General features: G+C 45.8%; 1 protein-coding gene across 4 annotated transcripts in view; it reads right to left on the bottom strand.

Moving 5' to 3' along the window:
- The window catches only part of st3gal7 (ST3 beta-galactoside alpha-2,3-sialyltransferase 7), a 46,698-nt gene extending 25,893 nt beyond the window's left edge, over positions 1-20,805 (bottom strand). Inside the window, exons 1-2 of one of the 4 annotated variants that reach the window (XM_068053156.1) lie at positions 20,704-20,805; positions 6,202-6,257 (exon numbers count right to left, since the gene is read on the bottom strand). In XM_068053156.1, the coding sequence (XP_067909257.1) occupies positions 6,202-6,239 (38 nt within the window). In that variant the 5' untranslated portion in view covers positions 6,240-6,257; positions 20,704-20,805. Of the gene's footprint in view, positions 1-6,201; positions 6,258-20,411 lie in introns of all 4 variants that reach the window. The other 3 variants (XM_068053155.1, XM_068053158.1, XM_068053157.1) reach the window with 3 other exon arrangements.
- Positions 20,806-21,162: the final 357 nt, after the last annotated feature.

Consider the following 21,162-nt stretch of genomic DNA (forward strand, 5'->3'; position numbering starts at 1 on the left):
GATCGGATGTCCACCAAAGCTACTAAGTATCATCACCTCATTCCATGACAATATGAAAGGCACAATTCAACATGGTGGCTCCTCGTCAGAGCCCTTTCCTATCCTGAGTGGTGTGAAACAGGGCTGTGTTCTCGCAACCACACTTTTTGGGATTTTCTTCTCCCTGCTGCTTTCACATGCGTTCAAGTCCTCTGAAGAAGGAATTTTCCTCCACACAAGATCAGATGGCAGGTTGTTCAACCTTGCCCGTCTAAGAGCGAAGACCAAAGTATGGAAAGTCCTCATCAGGGAATTCCTCGTTGCTGACGATGCTGCATTAACATCTCACACTGAAGAGTGTCTGCAGAGACTCATCGACAGGATTGCGGCAGCCTGCAACGAATTTGGCATAACCATCAGCCTCAAGAAAACGAACATCATGGGGCAGGACGTCAGAAATGCTCCATCCATCAATATTGGTGACCACGCTCTGGAAGTAGTTCAAGAGTTCACCTACCTAGGCTCAACTATCACCAGTAACCTGTCTCTAGATGCAGAAATCAACAAGCGCATGGGAAGGGCGTCTGCTGCTATGTCCAGACTGGCCAAGAGAGTGTGGTAAAATGGCGCACTGACACGGAACACAAAAGTCCGAGTGTATCAAGCCTGTGTCCTCAGTACCTTCCTCTACGGCAGCGAGGCCTGGACAACATATGTCAGCCAAGAGCGACGTCTCAATTCATTCCATCTTTGCTGCCTCCGAAGAATCCTTGGCATCAGGTGGCAGGCCCATATTTCCAAGGCAGAAGTCCTCGAGGCAGCCAACATCCCCAGCATATACACCCTACTGAGATGGCTTGGCCATGTGAGCCGCATGGAAGATGGCAGGATCCCCAAGGACACATTGTACAGCGAGCTCCTCACTGATATCAGATCCAGGGGATGTCCATGTCTCCGCTATAAAGACGTCCGCAAAAGTGACATGACGTCCTGTGACATTCAGCACTAGTCATGGGAGCCAGTTGCCAGCGATCGCCAGAGCTGTCGGATAGCCATAAAGGCGGGGCTAAAGAGTGGCGAGTTGAAGAGACTTAGCAGTTGGCAGGAAAAAAGACAGAAGTGCAAGGAGAGAGCCAACTGTGTAACAGCCGTGCTTGTGGAAGAGTCTGTCACTCTAGAATTGGCCTTTATAGCCACTCCAGGCGCTGCTCCACAAACCACTGACCACCTCCAGGCGCTTACCCATTGTCTCTCGAGACAAGGAGGCCAAAGAAAAAAAAACGTGAGAGTGTTGAATCGAAAAATCAGGGGTGTTGAAATTCCTCATTAATGCTTCTCAACCTATGGTAAAAACGGCTGACTGCATGACAAGAGAATTCTGCTCTTAACTGAGAGTGTTTTGTTTTGTTAAGCAGGAGGCTTACTCGGGGAATTTAAGGTAACAGTTTACTTTGAATTTTGATGGATATTCTAAGACATTTTGCTGTAACATTGTCAAGGTCGAACTTTTGGATTCCATTTTAGAAATAAGATTATGTTTTACATTTCTTAGTAATCTTTGATATTGTAGCATACTTATTCACTTAAAAGTGTATTGCATGTTAAATTCTTTAATAAATATATAAAAGTCAATAAATCATCTCGTGCAGTGTTCTGTATACAACTACAAGAACCCCCTCTCTGTGTCTCTTTAAGTGGAGAGGTACGTATTGAAGAGAGTTTCCCAGACCCTTATAATATCTGGGATATTTATGACTTAGCCATAATTATTAAAAAATAGGCTATCCGAAAGATGGTAATATTCTCTGTTAGCTTTCTTTCTTTGAGGGAAAACTAGTTCAATTCTTTGGACCCAAATAAGTGTTTATAAGAGTTTGCCTGTTTTGAACTTAAGTAAAGGAGATTCATCGGCATGTATGCCTGATTTGGTTTAGTCCCTATAAGGGGTTAAAGTCATAAATCACTTCATCCCCAAATACATTACCTCACATTTCTCTGGACTGAATTTCATTTGCCACTTTCTACCCACCTGCCCAGTCCATTGATATCTTCCTGCAGTCTACAGCTTTCTTCCTCACGATCAACCACATGGCCAATTTTTATATAATCTACAAACTTCTTAATCATGCCCCTACATATAAATTTAAATCATTGATATATACCATGAACAGCGAGGGACCACACTGGAAACAGAAAAGGCTGGGAGGATTAGAGAGGCAGGGGTCAGAAGGATGTAGGCTCATTGGTTAGGTTTGAGATGCACCAGTTTTTCTCATTCATTCAGGGATTTTGGCATCACTAGCAAGGACAGCTTTTATTTCCCAGCGCCAGTTATGTAGAATTGCATAGATGCCGGACAATGTGGGGAGTTGCCCTCTTCTACAGTCGCTGCAATTTCATAGAATTATAGAATGGTTAGAGCACAGAAGGAGGCCATTCAGCCCATCGTGTCTGTGCTGGCTCTCTGCAAGAGCAACTCAGCTAGTCCCACTCCCCAACCCTTTCCCCGTAGCCCTGCACATTTTTCTCTTCAGATTATCCAATTCTCTTTTGAAGGCCTCAACTGAATCTGCCTTTGCCACAATCTCAGGCACCGTATTCCAGATCCTAACCACTTGCTGTGTAAAAATGTCTTTCCTCATGTCACCTTTGGTTCTTTTGCCAATCACCTTAAACTGGTGTCCTCTGGTTCTGGATCCTTCCACCAATGGGCACAGTTTCTCTCCATCTACTCTGTCCAGACCTCTCATGATTTTGAATACCTTGATCAAATCTTCTCTCAACCTTCTCTTCTCCAAGGAAAACAGTCCCAACTTCTCCAATCTATCCACGTAGCTGAAAGGTTTCATCCCTGGAACTACTCTCGTGAATCATTTCTGCTCCCTCTCTGATCCCTCACATCCTTCCTAATGTCTGTTGCCTAGAATTGGACACAATCCTCCAATATTGTATGAGACCAGTATCTCATGCAGGTTCAGCATAATGTCCTTTTTTTGTACCCTCCGCCTCTATTTAAAAAGCCCAGGATCCCGTATACCTTATCAACCGCTTTCTCAACCTGCCCTGCCATAGTCAATGATTTGTGCACATGTACCCACAGGTCCCTCTACTCCTGCACCCTCTTTAGATTGTACCCTTTATTTTGTCTTGTCCCTCTGCGTTCTTCCTTCCAGAATGAATCACTTTACACTTCTAGAGTCATAGAGTCATAGAATTTTGCAGCACAGAAACATACCCTTTGGCCTGCGCCAACCATCAAGCACCCATCCAATCTAATCCCATGTTCCCGCACTTGGCCCATCGCCTTGTATGCTATGGCGTTTCAAGTGCTCATCTAAATACCTCTTAAATGTTGCGAGGGTTCCTGCCTCTACCACCCCTTCAGGCAGTGTGTTCCAGATTCCAATCACCCTCGGGGTGAAAAAGTTTTTCCTCAACTCCCCTCTAAACATCCTGCCCCTTACCTTAAATCTATGCCCTTGGTTATTGATCCCTCCGCCAAGGGAAAACATTTCTTCCTATCTAACCTATCAATGCTCCTCATAATCTTGCACACCTCAATCAGGTCCCCCCTCAGCCTTCTCTGCTCCAAGGAAAACAACCCTAGCCTTTTCAGAAACAAAAACAAGAAATGCTGGATTCACTCAGCAGGTCTGGCAGCATCTGTGGAAAGAGAAGCAGAGTTAACGTTTCGGAATCGATGAAGGGTCACTGACCCGAAACGTTAACTCTGCTTCTCTTTCCACAGATGCTGCCAGACCTGCTGAGTGATTCCAGCATTTCTTGTTTTTGTTGCCTTTAACAAATCTGTGCTGACGTTCCTTAACTAAATCACACTTAGCCAAGTGACTGTTAATTTTGTCCAGGATTATCGTTTCTGAAAGCTTTCCCACTACTGAGGTTGAAGTGACTGGCTTGTGGTTGCTGGGCTTGTCTTTACACCCTTTTTTGAATAAGGGTATAACATTTGCAATTTTCCAGTCCTCTGTCACCACACCTGTATCTAAGGGGGATTGGAAGATTATGGCCAGTGGCTCCACAATTTCCACCCTCACTTCCCTCAGCATTCTTGGATGCGTCTGATCTGGTCCTGGTGACTTATCAACATTAAGTACAGCCAGCCGATCTAATAGCTCCTCTATCAATTTTAACCGGTTCAATGTCCCAACTACCTCCTCATTCCTTGGTAAAAACAGATGCAAAGTACTCATTTAGTACCTCAGCTATGCCCTCTGCCTCCATGTGTAAATCCCCTTTTTGGTCCTTAATCGGCCCCACCCCTTCTCTTACTACAACACAGGACTACCTGCGTGACAAACTGCGTAAGCAGCATGTAATAGACAGAGTTAAGCGATTCCATAACCAACGGATCAGATCTAAGCTCTGCAGTCCTGCCACATCCAGCCGTGAATGGTGGTGGACAATTAAACAACTAACTGGAGGAGGTGGCTCCACAAGTATCCCCATCCTCAATGATGGGGGAGCCCAGCACATCAGTGCGAAAGATAAGGCTGAAGCATTTGCAACAATCTTCAGCCAGAAGTGCTGAGTTGATGATCCATCTCGGCCTCCTCCTGAAGACCCCAGCATCACAGATGCCAGACTTCAGCCAATTCGATTCACTCCATGTGATATCAAGAAACGACTGAAGGCACTGGATACTGCAAAAGCTATGGGCCCTGACAATATTCCAGCGATAGTACTGAAGACCTGTGCTCCAGAACTTGCTGCGCCCCTAGCCAAGCTGTTCCAGTGCAGCTACAACACTGGCATCTACCCTGCAATGTGGAAAATTGCCCAGGTATGTCCTGTACACAAAAAGCAGGACAAGTCCAACCCGGCCAATTACCGCCCCATTAGCCTACTCTCAATCATCAGTAAAGTGATGGAAGGTGTCATCAACAGTGCCATCAAGCAGCACTTGCTTAGCAACAACCTGCTCAGTGATGCTCAGTTTGGGTTCCGCCAGGGCCACTCAGTTCCTGACCTCATTACAGCCTTGGTTCAAACATGGACAAAAGAGCTGAACTCAAGAGGTGAGGTGAGAGTGACTGCCCTTGACATCAAGGCAGGGGCTGATAAGTGGCAAGTAACATTTGCGCCACACAAGTGCCAGGCAATGACCATCTCCAACAAAAGAGAATCTAACCATCTCCCTTTGACATTCAACGGCATTACCATCGCTGAATCCCCCACTATCAACATCCTAGGGGCTACCATTGACCGAAAACTGAACTGGAGTAGCCATATAAATACCGTGGCTACAAGAGCAGGTCAGAGGCTAGGAATCCTGAGGTGAGTAACTCACCTCCTGACTCCCCAAAGCCTGTCCACTATCTACAAGGCAGAAGTCAGCAGTGTGATGGAATACTCTCCACTTGCCTGGATGGGTGCAGCTCCAACAACACTCAAGAAGCTCGACACCATCCAGGACAAAGCGGCCCACTTGATTGGCACCCCATCTACAAACATTCACTCCCTCCACCACCGACGCACAGTGGCAGCAGTGTGTACCATCTACAAGATGCACTGCAGCAACGCACCAAGCCTCCTTCGACAGCACCTTCCAAACCCGCGACCTCTACCAACTAGAAGGACAAGGGCAGCAAATACATGGGAACACCACCACCTGCAAGTTCCCCTCCAAGTTACACACCATCCTGACTTGGAACTATATCGCCGTTCCTTCACTGTCGCTGGGTCAAAATCCTGGAACTCCCTTTCTAACAGCACTGTGGGTGTACCTACCTCACATGGACTGCAGTGGTTCAAGAAGGCAGTTCACCACCACCTTCTCAAGGGCAATTAGGGATGGGCAATAAATGCTGGCCTGGCCAGCGATGCCCACATCCCGTGAATGAATTTTTAAAAAACTATCCTTTAACTATTTTTATGCCTATAGGAGACTTTAAACAGTAAAAGTTTCTCAACTCTGCTGGCATCATTGTACTTTTAGAACATTTTCCAGTGATTACATGTTCTTTTTATAGTATGGAGACCACAGCTGTGTACAGTTAAACATAACTTCATTACTTTTGAATTCCACACCCCTGGAAGTAACTACCAGTGCTTTTTATTTGCTTTGCTGACATGTGAATCTGTTTTTAACGATTTGTTTACCTGTATCCCGAGATCCCTTTGCTCTTCAACCCCATTCAGTTTCTTATTTTCTAAGGTGTGCAAGGGGTTGCTGGGTTCTCTGTGCAATGTAGCAGTGCTTACCTGTTCCTGAAGCAGGTTTTGTGCTGAGCCTTCCACATCCTGTCAGAGCCTGAAAACTAGAAGAAACGTTTAGAAAAAAAGTGAAGAACTTTAACAAATGTTCTTTCTCCATGTACTCACTCACTTGAAGTAAACCAATTCTATGCCTCTGACTATCTGCCTTTCTTCTGTGAAAGGTCCTGGGTCATGTTACAATTGGGATCGCCTGCCATTAATACTTTACCCGGCTGGTCATTAGTTGCACACGAGCCAGTGGGAGTGACTGCTGGCAGGCAGTTTCCATGGGGGCCTAGCCAGTGATGGAATTACCTTCAGTCTTTCTCATGAACATTTCTAGCTGAGGTGAGGGTGAGGGGGGAGTGGGGGGGTGGGGGTGGGAGTCACTGTTTAAACCCTGGCTGGTGTTTCTTCCCCTCTCTAGCCCAGGAGCACAGAGGGAGGATTGCAGCAGTCAAATTGCAAGCTATGATCATTTTATTCAGCATGTAAAAAGGACAGAAAGACTTACATTTATATAGCACCTTTCACAATCTTATGACGCCCAAAGCACTTTACAGCCAATGAAGTACTTTTAAAGCGTAATCACTGTTGTAACCCAGGAAACGCAGCAGCCAGTTTGTGCACAGCAAGATCCCTCATACATTGTCTCATCAAAATATAAATTGTTCATCGTTTCCTCTACCCTTACCCCCCTAATTTCAGGAATGCCACTTCTTCCCAAGTCCAAGTGGACAGGATGAGACATTGGAGGCGTCAAACCATGACTTGTGACATTTGCTTTTCCGGTTATAAGAATTCTTTGAAAACCTGTGTGGTTCCAGATCAGCTGCTGGGGTTAACAAATAGCCCCATCATCCAGACTCCTTTGCAGCTTTCACTAACGTCTTGTGACAATCCTGTGACAACCAAAAGAATTAACCCTGACCTGATTTGGCCCCCTTCAGGTAAAGTTTTATCATGTACAAATATTATCTTTTGAGTATAGAATGGAGATATATTTTGAACAAAGTAATTTCCCTTCCACATCCAGAATCATCTTTGAATCATGCTTCTGAATCGCTGAGCAGCATTTCCTACTCCTTACCTTCCTCTGTCCCAATAAGAGTTTTTCTTATCTTTCATGGGATGTGGGCGTCACTGGCCAGGCCAGCATTTATTGCCCATCCCTAATTGCCCTTGAGAAGGTGGTGGTGAGCTGCCTTCTTGAACCGCTGCAGTCCATGTGGGGTGGGTACACCTGTTAGGAAGTTCCAGGATTTTGACCCAGTGACAGTGAAGGAACGGCGATACAGTTTCAAGTCAGGATGGTGTGTGACTTGGAGGGGAATTTGCAGGTGGTGGTGTTCCCATGCAACTGCTGCCCTTGTCCTTCTAGGTGGTAGAGGTCGCGGGTTTGGAAGGTGCTGTCGAAGGAGCCTTGGTGCGTTGCTGCAGTGCACCTTGCAGATGGTACACACTGCTGCCACTGTGCGTCGGTGGTGGAGGGAGTGAATGTTTGTAGATGGGGTGCCAATTAAGCGGGCTGCTTTGTCCTGGATGGTGTTGAGCTTCTTGAGTTGGAGCTGCACTCATCCAGGCAAGTGGAGAGTATTCCATCACACTCCTGACTTGTGCCTTGTAGATGGTGGACAGGCTTTCGGGAGTCAGGAGGTGAGTTACTCATTCAGAATTCCCAGCCTCTGACCTGCTCTTGTAGCCACTGTATTATATGGCTGGTCCAGTTAAGGCTCTGGTCAGTGGTAACCCCGGGATGTTGATGTTCCTTTAAAGCTGATGGACGAAGAAGGACTAATGGGTGGATCCAGATCTGGCAGCATTTGTGTCATCTTTTGAATACCTTAAATTTTAACTCTTTTTTCTTGTTAGTTGTATATTAATTGAGTGTTTAATTGTATTCAAGTGGAGGGTATTAATTGGGGACTCGTGTGCTCAGGAGCAGGCTGAAAGAGGGCAGGACTATTGGAGGGTAATGGTATGTAGTGTGCATCTCTGCAATAAAAGCTGATAAGCGAATAAAGATTTGACTTGAGTTCTATCCTCTACCACCTGGTGATGAGTTCTGACATCTTTCGCCACAGATGCTGCCAGACATGCTGAGTATTTCCAGCATTCTCTGTTTTTCTTACAGCGATAACCCAATTTCAGTCTTGTCATTGCTGCTTCTGGAATGCTAACACAAAGGAACAGACCCAGTTCGGTGACAATCATTCATAAAGGACATTAACAGTGTAGCCTATGGTGTAAAGCACATCTACCAAATGTACCCTGGACACATCCCATGGAAAAAACCAAACACTTGCGTTCTGTGGTTTACAGGAGAATGTAAAATATCGAGTACAGAGTTTGGTTTCAGAGTCTGTCACTGGGATCTTCAGTCTCCATGGTGTAGCCACCTCCAGTGGTGTTGGGCGTGAACTTGGAGCACTCATCAATCAAACAAACATCGCAAATAACAGTAACTGTACAGGAGAGGCAGCCCAGGTCCTGACAACGTAGTCTGACATTCTCTGTACTCTGCTCATTGCTGCTGCATTCTCCCCTTACATTTCTGCTTTTTTCTCTGTATTTTCCTCTACGATAAGAACACAGACCCATGTCCAACCACTCCACCAGCACGACCCCAGTGGGCTTCTCATCAATGCTGTGAGCCAGCCCACCCTCCTCGCAACCCCAACCCCCTCCCCCCAGTATGGGAAACTCAGGATTGTATCTCACAACTGGGACTCAAAGCAGAAAGGCTCCTCCACCCAGGAAGACTGAGACTGTCACCTCACTGTATCCAATTTGCCTGCTAAATGATCCCAAGGTTTCGTCCCTCCACTAGCCTATCCCGGACTCCTTCCCAAGCGCTGGCCAGTCTTTGTCAAAGAAAGAAATAACTTTGACATACTGAAATATTGTTTTCATTGACAAAATATCTAGAAGGGAGATGAGGAGATATTTTTCCATTCAGAGAGTTGCCGTGAAGTGGAACGCTCGACCTGAACATGTGGGGTGGGTACACCCACAGTGCTGTTAGGGAGTTCCAGGATTTTGACCCAGTGACAGTGAAGGAACGGCGATATAGTTCCAAGTCTGGATGGTGTGTGGCTTAGTGGAAGCTGATTCTATGAACGATTTGAAACGGAGTTGAGCAGGTAATTGATGATGAGGAATTTACAGGGTACAAAAGTGGGCTGTGAGACTAACCACAACTGCTCTTTCCAAGTGCCAGCACAGGCATAGAACAAAGAACAAAGAACAAAGAAAATTACAGCACAGGAACAGGCCCTTCGGCCCACAAGCCTGAGCCGATCCAGATCCTCTATCTAAACATGTCGCCTATTTTCTAAGGGTCTGTATCTCTTTTCTTCCTGCCCATTCATGTATCTGTCTAGATACATCTTAAAAGACGCCATCGTGCCCGCATCTACCACCTCCGCTGGCAACGCGTTCCAGGCACCCACCACCCTCTGTGTAAAGAACTTTCCACGCATATCCCCCCTAAACCTTTCCCCTTTCACTTTGAACTCGTGTCCTCTAGTAATTGAATCCCCCACTCTGGGAAAAAGCCTCTTGCTATCCACCCTGTCTATACCTCTCATGATTTTGTACACCTCAATCAGGTCCCCCCTCAACCTCCGTCTTTCTAATGAAAATAATCCTAATCTACTCAACCTCTCTTCATAGCTAGCGCCCTCCATACCAGGCAACATCCTGGTGAACCTCCTCTGCACCCTCTCCAAAGCATCCACATCCTTTTGGTAATGTGGCGACCAGAACTGCACGCAGTATTCCAAATGTGGCCGAACCAAAGTCCTATACAACTGTAACATGACCTGCCAACTCTTGTACTCAATACCCCGTCCGATGAAGGAAAGCATGCCGTATGCCTTCTTGGCCACTCTTGGTATGTTGGGCTGAATGGCCTCCTTCTGTGCTGTAAGTTTCTATGATTCTATAAGCTTGTGTTTATGTAGTGCCTTAGGAAGTCTCAAAGAACCTTACAGCCAATATGTATGAAAGAGTATAATAGATATCTACTCGAGATAGTTATATCTATTTGAGATAGTTATGCAAATGTGTGCAAATTCTCAGAGATTAACAGAGGTTTACCATTGAGCAAGGTACAAAGTACACAGGGGATTTTATAACCCTTTTAAACTCAGCTCAACTTGTTGGGTTTATAGACGAGGCCAGTCTAAATAGCAAAGTTCCCAAGAGGTAAAATGCATGGGGACTAATGAGAAGTAAAACAATGGGGATTACAAGAATGTACACAATGGACTGGTGTGTGTGTGTGTGTTTTGGGGGTGGTGTAAAACAGTATGAGAATGGACTGGTGTGTGTGTGTGTGTGTTTTGGGGGTGGTGTAAAACAGTATGAGAATGGACTGGTGTGTGTGTGTGTGTGTTTTGGTGGTGGTGTAAAACAGTATGAGAATGGACTGGTGTGTGTGTGTGTGTGTGTTTTGGGGGTGGTGTAAAACAGTATGAGAATGGACTGGTGTGTGTGTGTGTGTGTGTTTTGGGGGTGGTGTAAAACAGTATGAGAATGGACTGGTGTGTGTGTGTGTTTTGGGGGTGGTGTAAAACAGTATGAGAATGGACTGGTGTGTGTGTGTGTGTGTGTTTTGGGGGTGGTGGTGTAAAACAGTATGAGAATGGACTGGTGTGTGTGTGTGTGTGTTTTGGTGGTGGTGTAAAACAGTATGAGAATGGACTGGTGTGTGTGTGTGTGTGTTTTGGTGGTGGTGTAAAACAGTATGAGAATGGACTGGTGTGTGTGTGTGTGTGTTTTGGTGGTGGTGTAAAACAGTATGAGAATGGACTGGTGTGTGTGTGTGTGTGTTTTGGTGGTGGTGTAAAACAGTATGAGAATGGACTGGTGTGTGTGTGTGTGTTTTGGGGGTGGTGTAAAACAGTATGAGAATGGACTGGTGTGTGTGTGTGTGTGTTTTGGTGGTGGTGTAAAACAGTATGAGAATGGACTGGTGTGTGTGTGTGTGTGTTTTGGTGGTGGTGTAAAACAGTATGAGAATGGACTGGTGTGTGTGTGTGTGTGTGTGTTTTGGTGGTGGTGTAAAACAGTATGAGAATGGACTGGTGTGTGTGTGTGTGTTTTGGTGGTGGTGTAAAACAGTATGAGAATGGACTGGTGTGTGTGTGTTTTGGGGGTGGTGTAAAACAGTATGAGAATGGACTGGTGTGTGTGTGTGTGTGTGTTTTGGTGGTTCTGTAAAACAGTATGAGAATGGACTGGTGTGTGTGTGTTTTGGGGGTGGTGTAAAACAGTATGAGAATGGACTGGTGTGTGTGTGTGTGTGTGTTTTGGTGGTGGTGTAAAACAGTATGAGAATGGACTGGTGTGTGTGTGTGTGTGTTTTGGTGGTGGTGTAAAACAGTATGAGAATGGACTGGTGTGTGTGTGTTTTGGTGGTGGTGTAAAACAGTATGAGAATGGACTGGTGTGTGTGTGTGTGTGTCTGGTGAGGGTGGTTTGCACTGTTCAACTCCCACCTGACTGCAGCAAGTATTTTTTGGTTATGAGGGTATAACCCTAACTTGTTTTATTTGTCAAATGAACAGCTGCCTTGTGGGCGTCTTGGGAGAGACCACGGCTAAGGGAGTAAACCCTAACAGAAAATCCGGAGTGGAACCCCGTAGGCGGTCATGTGTCACCTTTGGCATGTTTCCGGCAGTTCCTGCAGCCATACCGGTGCCAAACGTCGTGCTCTGCACTCCTTTGGACCCCACCAGAAAGGCCGAGAGGGGGGTTTTGACGCTTGGGCAACTCTCAACCTCCATACATTCGCCCAGGCATGCGCCATGGAGAGGTCACTCCATAGTTGCCTCACAGCGACTGACACCACTGACCACCTCTAGGCGCTTACCCATTGTCTCTCGAGACAAGGAGGCCAAAGAAGGGAGACACAACTCACACCCTTCAGATTGAGGACAGAGCTGCACACACGTCTGACAGCAAATCAGAAATGTCTGTCTCTCTTCTCTCTTTAGAGATACTGATGGGGTTGTTACTTTCTGTATTGATATAGCAGCTGTTCTTTACCATTAATACCTGTGATCCTAGACTGGCAACCCAGAGAACACAAGAAGCAGGAGCCGGATTAGACCATTCAGCCCTTCGAGCCTGCTGCACCATTCAACAAGATCATGGCTGATATTCTGCATCAACTCCACCGTTGCACACTATCCCTTAATTCCCTTAGGATATAAAAGTCTATCGATCTCTCTCCTAAATATAGTCAATGACTGAGCATCCACAGCTCCCTGAGGTAGAGAATTCCAAAACTTCACATCCTTTTGAATAAAGAGATTCCTCCTGATCTCAGTCCTAAATGGCCGACCCCTTATCCTGAGACTGTGACCCCATGTTCCCCAGGCAGGGAGAACATCATCCGAGCATCTACCCTGTCAAGTCCATTTAAAATTTTAAATGTTTCAATAAGATCACCTCTCCTTCCTCTAAACTGTCGGGAATGTAAGTCTAGTCTATTAATTCTCTCCTCATCCCATGAATCAATCTGATGAACCTTTGGTGCACTCCCTCTAAGGTAAATAGATTCTCCTTAGGTAAGGAGGCTAAAACTGTACACAGTCCTCCAGGTGTGGTCTCACCAACGCCCTAGATAATTGTAATGAGACTTTTTCACATTTGTACTGAAATCCCTTTGTAATACAAGATAACATACCATTTGCTTTCCTGATTGCTTGATTTACTTAAGATCATGAATTCACCACCAAAACTTATGAAATTGTGTTCAATAATCTGTAGTTTATAGGCTGGCACAAGGAAAGCTGTTCAGATGTTTGTAAATATCCAACCGGTTCACTCCAGGTTAGATTATAAATCAGGCCTTACCAAATTCATGGCCATGAAAAATGTGTCGCACACAGTGAAGTCTCAGGTCCTCCGTGAGCATAAAGAAATAGGAACAGGAGTAGGCCATTCGGCCCCTCAAGCCTGCCCCGCCATTCAATAAGATCATGGCTGATCTGCCCCAGACCACAACTCCTCTTTCGTGCCAGCTCCTCATAGCCCTCAACCCCCCGATATTTCAAAAATCTATCTAACTCCTCTTTAAATACTTTCAGTGATCTAGCCTCCACAACTCTCTGGGGGAGAGAATTCCACACATTCACCACCCTCTGAAGAAATTCCTTCGCATCTCAGTTTTAAATGAATGTCCCCTTATTCTGTAATTATGTGCCCTAGTTCAAGATTCCCCCACTAGTGGAAACATCTTCTCAACATCTACCCTGTCAAGCCCCCTTAGAATCTTGCTCTTGATCTTTTCATTGAAAACTATCGGTGAGACATTGGTCATCTCAATTTCTCTGCCCCCCTCACTCACTCTAACCTGTCCCCCTCTGAACTTGCTGCTCTCCGTTCTCTCAGGTCTAACCCCGACATGGTCATCAAACTTGCAGACAAGGGTGGTGCTGTTGTTGTCTGGCGTACCAACCTCTACCTTGCAGAGGCTCAGCGTCAACTCTCAGACACTGCTTCCTACCTCCCTCTGGACCATGACCCCACCACTGAACATCATGCTACTGTCCACAGGACTGTCACTGACCTCATCTCCTCTGGAGATCTTCCCTCTACAGCTTCCAACCTCATAGTCCCACAACCCCAGACAGCCCGCTTCTACCTCCTTCCCAAAATCCACAAACGGGACTGTCCCGGCAGACCCATTGTGTCAGCCTGCTCCTGCCCCACTGAACTTATTTCTTCCTATCTTGACTCTATCTTTTCTCCGCTGGTCCAGTCTCTTCCCACCTACATCCGTGACTCTTCTGATGCTCTACGTCATTTTGACAATTTCCAGTTTCCAGGCCCCAACCGCCTCCTCTTCACAATGGACGTCCAATCACTCTACACCTCCATCCCCCACCAGGACGGTTTGAGGGCTCTCCGCTTCTTCCTTGAACAGAGGCCCAACCAGTCCCCATCCACCACCACCCTCCTCCGCCTGGCTGAACCTGTTCTCACATTGAACAACTTCTCCTTCAAATCCACTCACTTCCTTCAAGTAAAAGGTGTCGCTATGGGTACCCGCATGGGTCCTAGTTATGCCTGTCTTTTTGTGGGATATGTCGAACATTCCTTGTTCCAGTCCTACTCAGGCCCCCTCCCCCAACTCTTTATCCGGTACATTGATGACTGTATCGGTGCCGTTTCCTGCTCCCGCCCCGAATTGGAAAACTTTATCAACTTTGCTTCCAATTTCTACCCTTCTCTCACCTTTACATGGTCCATCTCTGACACTTCCCTTCCCTTCCTCGACTTCTCTATCTCCATCTCTGGGGATAGGCTGTCTACTAATATCCATTATAAGCTCACTGACTCCCACAGCTATCTCGACTACACTTCTTCATACCCTGCCTCCTCTAAGGTCTCCATTCCATTCTCTCAGTTTCTCCATCTCCGACGCATCTGCTCTGATGATGCTACCTTCCATGACAGCGCTTCTGATATGTCTTCCTTTTTGCACAACCGAGGATTCCCCCCCACTGTGGTTGACAGGGCCCTCAACCGTGTCTGACCCATTCCCCGCACCTCTACCCTCATCCCTTCCCCTCCCTCCCAGAACCGTGACAGGGTTCCCCTTGTCCTCACTTTTCATCCCACCAGCCTCCATATCCAAAGGATCATCCTCCGCCATTTCCGCCACCTCCAGCGCGATGCCACTACCAGTCGCATCTTCCCCTCCCTTCCCCTGTCAGCATTCCGAAGGGATCGTTCCCTCCGTGACACCCTGGTCCACTCCTCCATTACTCCCACCACCTCGTCCCCTTCCCATGGCACCTTCCCCTGCAATCGCAGGAGGTGTAATACCTGCCCATTTACCTCCTCTCTCCTCACTATCCCAGGCCCCAAACACTCCTTTCAGGTGAAGCAGCGATTTACTTGCACTTCTTTCAATGTAGTATACTGTATTCGCTGCTCACAATGTGGTCTCCTCGACATTGGGGAGACCAAGCGCAGACTGGGTGACCACTTTGCGGAACATCTCCGCTCAGTCTGCAAGCAGGACCCTGAGCAATAATTTCAGAGCATGACAGCCCCCCCATTTTACTTTCATTTTTAGTTATTTTTTAATGTTTATTTTATTTTATTTCATCTTAGTTTGTTCAGTTTGCTCACCCACTTTTTTTTCATGTTTGTACTTGCGGCTGTTCAATTTTCAGTCCATTAACACCCTATCTGTACTAATGCTTTGTCTTTCAACACACCATTAACATATTGTTTGCCTTTGCTCCATGACCTTCTGATCAGCTATTCTGTGACCTTGTCCAATCTGCACCTTCTCCTTTGTTATCTCTTGCCTCACCCCCGCTTTACTTGCTTATAACCTTTCACATTTGTAATATTTGCCAGTTCTGAAGAGGGGTCACTGACCTGAAATGTTAACTCTGCTTCTCTCTCCACAGATGCTGCCAGACCTGCTGAGTATTTCCAGCATTTCTTGTTTTTATTTCAGATTTCCAGCATCCGCAGTATTTTGCTTTTATTTCCCTCAGAATCTTGTACGTTTCTATAAGATCACCTCTCATTCTTCTAAACTCGAATGAATAAAGGCCTAACCAGTTTAGCTGTTCTTGTTAAGCCAACCCCTTCATCCCAGGAATCAGCTTAGTGAATCTCTTTTGAACTGCCTCCAATGCCAGTATATCCTTTCTTAAATACAAGGGCCAAAACTGTACACAGTACTCCAGGTGGGACCTCACCAACTCCATGTACAGTTGTAACAAGACTTTCCTATTTTTAAACTCCAACCCCGTAGCAATAAAGGCCAAAATTTCATTTGCCTTCTTAATTACTTGCTGCACCTGCATGCTAACTTTTTGTGTTTCATGCACAAGAACACTCAGATCCCTCTGTACTGCACTTTTTTGAAGTCCCTCTCCATTTAAATAATAGTCTGCCTTTTGATTCTTCTTACCAAAGTACATTAAACTGCATCTGCCAAGTTTTTGCCCACTCACTCAACCTATCTATATCCCCTTGCAGTTTCCTTATCCTCATCACAACATGCCCTCTCACCTATTTTTGTATCGTCAGCAAATTTGGATATATTACACTCCGCCTCCCTCCTCCAAGTCATTAATATAGATATTAAATAATTGAGAGGGTGCAGAAAAGATTTATGAGAATGATAAAACCGGCCAGTTTGTGAAATTTGTGAGTTTTATTGCTTGACACAAGGCTCAACTCACTGATTGCTGGACATGTTGTGAAAGTCGGGTGTTTTAATGATTGACACAAAGCTCAACTGACTGATTGGTAGATGAGGGAGGGCTTCCAGTGCAGTTTTGAGAGAACAAAGAACAAAGAAAATTACAGCACAGGAACAGGCCCTTTGGCCCTCCAAGCCTGAGCCGATCCAGATCCTCTATCTAAACATGTCGCCTATTTTCTAAGGGTCTGTATCTCTTTGCTTCCTGCCCATTCATGTATCTGTCTAGATGCATCTTAAAAGACGCTATCGTGCCCGCGTCTACCACCTCCGCTGGCAACGCGTTCCAGGTACCCACCACCCTCTGCGTAAAGAACTTTCCACGCATATCCCCCCTAAACTTTTCCCCTCTCACTTTGAACTCGTGACCCCTAGTAATTGAATCCCCCACTCTGGGAAAAAGCTTCTTGCTATCCACCCTGTCTATACCTCTCATGATTTTGTACACCTCAATCAGGTCCCCCCTCAACCTCCGTCTTTCTAATGAAAATAATCCTAATCTGCTCAACCTCTCTTCATAGCTAGCGCCCTCTATACCAGGCAACACCCTGATGAACCTCTTCTGCACCCTCTCCAAAGCATCTACATCCTTTTGGTAATGTGGCGACCAGAACTGCACGCAGTATTCCAAATGTGGCCAAACCAAAGTCTTATACAACTGTAACATGACCTGCCAACCCTGGTACTCAATACCCTGTCCGATGAAGGAAAGCATGCCGTATGCCTTCTTGACCACTCTATTGACCTGCGTCGCCACCTTCAGGGAACAATGGACCTGAACACCCAAATCTCTCTGTACGTCAATTTTCCCCAGGACTTTTCCATTTACTGTATAGTTCACTCTTGAATTGGATCTTCCAAAATGCATCACCTCGCATTTGCCCTGATTGAACTCCATCTGCCATTTCTCTGCCCAACTCTCCAATCTATTTATATTCTGCTGTATTCTCTGACAGTCCCCTTCACTATCTGCTACTCCACCAATCTTAGTGTCGTCTGCAAACTTGCTAATCAGACCACCTATACTTTCCTCCAAATCATTTATGTATATCACAAACAACAGTGGTCCCAGCACGGATCCCTGTGGAACACCACTGGTCACACGTCTCCATTTTGAGAAATTCCCTTCCACTTCTACTCTCTGTCTCCTGTTGCCCAGCTAGTTCTTTATCCATCTAGCTAGTACACCCTGGACCCCATGCGACTTCACTTTCTCCATCAGCCTACCATGGGGAACCTTATCAAACGCCTTACTGAAGTCCATGTATATGACATCTACAGCCCTTCCCTCATCAATCAACTTTGTCACTTCCTCAAAGAATTCTATTAAGTTGGTAAGACATGACCTTTTCTGCACAAAACCGTGTTGCCTATCACTGATAAGCCCATTTTCTTCCAAATGGGAATAGATCCTATCACTCAGTATCTTCTCCAGCAGCTTCCCTACCACTGACGTCAGGCTCACCGGTCTATAATTACCTGGATTATCCCTGCTATCCTTCTTAAACAAGGGGACAACATTAGCAATTCTCCAGTCCTCCGGGACCTCACCCGTGTTTAAGGATGCTGCAAAGATATCTGTTAAGGCCCCAGCTATTTCCTCTCTCGCTTCCCTCAGTAACCTGGGATAGATCCTATCCGGACCTGGGGACTTGTCCACCTTAATGCCTTTTAGAATACCCAACACTTCCTCCCTCCTTGTACCGACTTGACCTAGAGTAATCAAACATCTGTCCCTAACCTCAACATCCGTCATGTCCCTCTCCTCGGTGAATACCGATGCAAAGTACTCGTTTAGAATCTCACCCATTTTCTCTGACTCCACGCATAACTTTCCTCCTTTGTCCTTGAGTGGGCCAATCCTTTCTCTAGTTACCCTTTTGCTCCTTATATATGAATAAAAGGCTTTGGGATTTTCCTTAACCCTGCTTGCTAAAGATATTTCATGACCCCTTTTAGCCCTCTTAATTCCTTGTTTCAGATTGGTCCTACATTCCCGATATTCTTTCAAAGCTTCGTCTTTCTTCAGCCTCCTAGACCTTATGTATGCTCCCTTTTTCCTCTTAGCTAGTCTCACAATTTCACCTGTCATCCATGGTTCCCTAATCTTGCCATTTCTATCCCTCATTTTCACAGGAACATGTCTCTCCTGCACGCTAATCAACCTCTCTTTAAAAGCCTCCCACATATCAAATGTGGATTTACCTTCAAACAGCTGCTCCCAATCTACATTCCCGAGCTCCTGCCGAATTTTGGTATAGTTGACCTTGCCCCAATTTAGCACTCTTCCTTTAGGACCACTCTCGTCTTTATCCATGAGTATTCTAAAACTTACGGAATTGTGATCACTATTCCCAAAGTAGTCCCCTACTGAAACTTCAACCACCTGGCCGGGCTCATTCCCCAACACCAGGTCCAGTATGGCCCCTTCCCGAGTTGGACTATTTACATACTGCTCTAGAAACCCCTCCTGGATGCTCTTTACAAATTCTGCTCCATCTAGACCTCTAACACTAAGTGAATCCCAGTCAACGTTGGGAAAATTAAAATCTCCCATCACCACCACCCTGTTGCTCCTACATCTTTCCATAATCTGTTTACATATTTGTACCTCTATCTCACGCTCGCTGTTGGGAGGCCTGTAGTACAGCCCCAACATTGTTACCGCACCCTTCCTATTTCTGAGTTCTGCCCATATTGCCTCACTGCTCGAGTCCTCCATAGTGCCCTCCTTCAGCACAGCTGTGATATCCTCTTTGACCAGTAATGCAACTCCTCCACCCCTTTTACCTCCCTCTCTATCCCACCGGAAGCATCGATATCCTGGGATATTTAGTTGCCAACCATGCCCTTTCCTCAACCAAGAGAAGCAGTCTCAAGCATTAGCAGACAAGTGAGAATGCCAGAATGAGCAAATCAAAAATGGCCATGACCATTACAATAATTAGAGTTATAATACCGATCAAACAGGAAAAGTGACATGAGGAAAAACTTTTTCACGCAGCGAGTGGTTAAGGTCTGGAATGCGCTGCCTGAGAGTGTGGTGGAGGCACGTTCAACTGAAGCATTCAAAAGGGAATTAGACAGTTATATGAAAAGGAAGAATGTGCAGGGCTACGGGGAGAAGGCGGGGGAATGGGACTGAGGGAGTTTGCTCTTTCAGAGAGCCAGTGCAGACACGATGGGCCGAATGGCCTCCTTCTGCTCTGTAATGATTCTGTGTGAGACCAGCTATGATCTCACTGAACGGCAGCACAAGCTCGATGGGCCGAATGGCCCCCTCTTGTTTCCTATGTTCCTAACATCGTCCCAGGAAGGGAACTTGCCACCCTTACCCAGCACTGGCCTACATGAGCCACACAGATTGTGTGGATTACTCTCAACTACTCTCAGGATAAGTAGAGTAATACATGCCAGCCTTGCCAGTTTCACCCACAGCTAAAAAAAAACTTTAAAAAGATGGAACATCACGTGAGGCAGCTGGTTGCTAAGTGACAGCTGATTATTTTGAGCAAGATGCAGAGACCAACCCCAGCAAACAAGTTCAAAATGCACAATATTTCTCGAGACAGGAAGTTAAGAATGTTGTTATTGAGAGAATGGGCCTCTCAAGTTCTAACCTTTATCCCTGCCACAGAATTTGGTTGCGTCGGCCGCAGAAATGTGGCCAGAGGTATTGGAGAACTTAAGGGGTGTGACTGCATTCACTGTGGAGCAGGAGATGTGCTTAAGTGATTAGTAACGCACCTACTCTGTCCATACAGAATATTTCAGGTGAGCTGAGAGATCTTTTACCTCAGTAATCACATTAACTAACCTCACATCGCCCCAAATAAAACATATTATAAAAGACTTACATTCATGTAACACCAGATCGCCCACAAGTTCCTACTTGTGCATTAGACCTGCAGTCACTTGTTTATGGAGTCAAGTATACAAATATTGCAGACAAACACTAGGAACAGCTCACCTTGTTCCTGAATAGATTTTCCCAGGTTGGAGAGGCTGCCTTTTCCACGTAATTAGACCTACAACATTTGCAGATACGTGTGTTCTTAAACTGCACTTTTTAACGAAGGTCCCAAGCTTTTCGGATTTGCCTTGCTGTTGTCACAGACGATCACATTTCCATGCTAGGTGCAGTGCTCCAGCTACCCTGATTATATTTGTTTTAGTATGTTATCATCCATAATTTAATAGCTGCGTGTTAGCCCGTTCTGAAAGGATGTGCAGATTGATATCTCTGAAATGTTGTAACGTACCTACGAGTCCATTGTTTCAATTGTATCTCCCGTTTTGGCTGTGTCTAGAATCCTGAAGCAGCCGAGGATTGGAATCGGTATGTGTTGTTGAACTTCCTGAGCTTGCTTTCCCTTCAGTAAATCATTTACAGTTTTGTCTCTGCTTTGATGCCAGCAGTCAAATATTAATCCAAAAGTCTCCAGTTCTTGTTTTTTTGTCTTAATTTCTCAGAAGCTGCTGGTTTCAGTCATTTTTTTTTCCTCTCACAATTTAAGGATGTAAAAGCAGGAGTAGTAGACCATTCGGCCCCTCGAGCTTGTTCCATCATTCGACAAGATCATGGCTAATCTACCTCAACTCCATCTTCCCACACTATACCCGTATCCCTTACTTCCCCAAAATCTGTCAACCTCTGTCTTGAATATACTCAACCACTGAGCATCCACAGCTGTATGGGGTGGAGAATTTCAGAGATTCAC

The sequence above is a fragment of the Heterodontus francisci genome, chromosome 20 (genome assembly GCF_036365525.1).
Source record: "Heterodontus francisci isolate sHetFra1 chromosome 20, sHetFra1.hap1, whole genome shotgun sequence".
Taxonomy (NCBI): Eukaryota; Metazoa; Chordata; class Chondrichthyes; order Heterodontiformes; family Heterodontidae; genus Heterodontus; species Heterodontus francisci.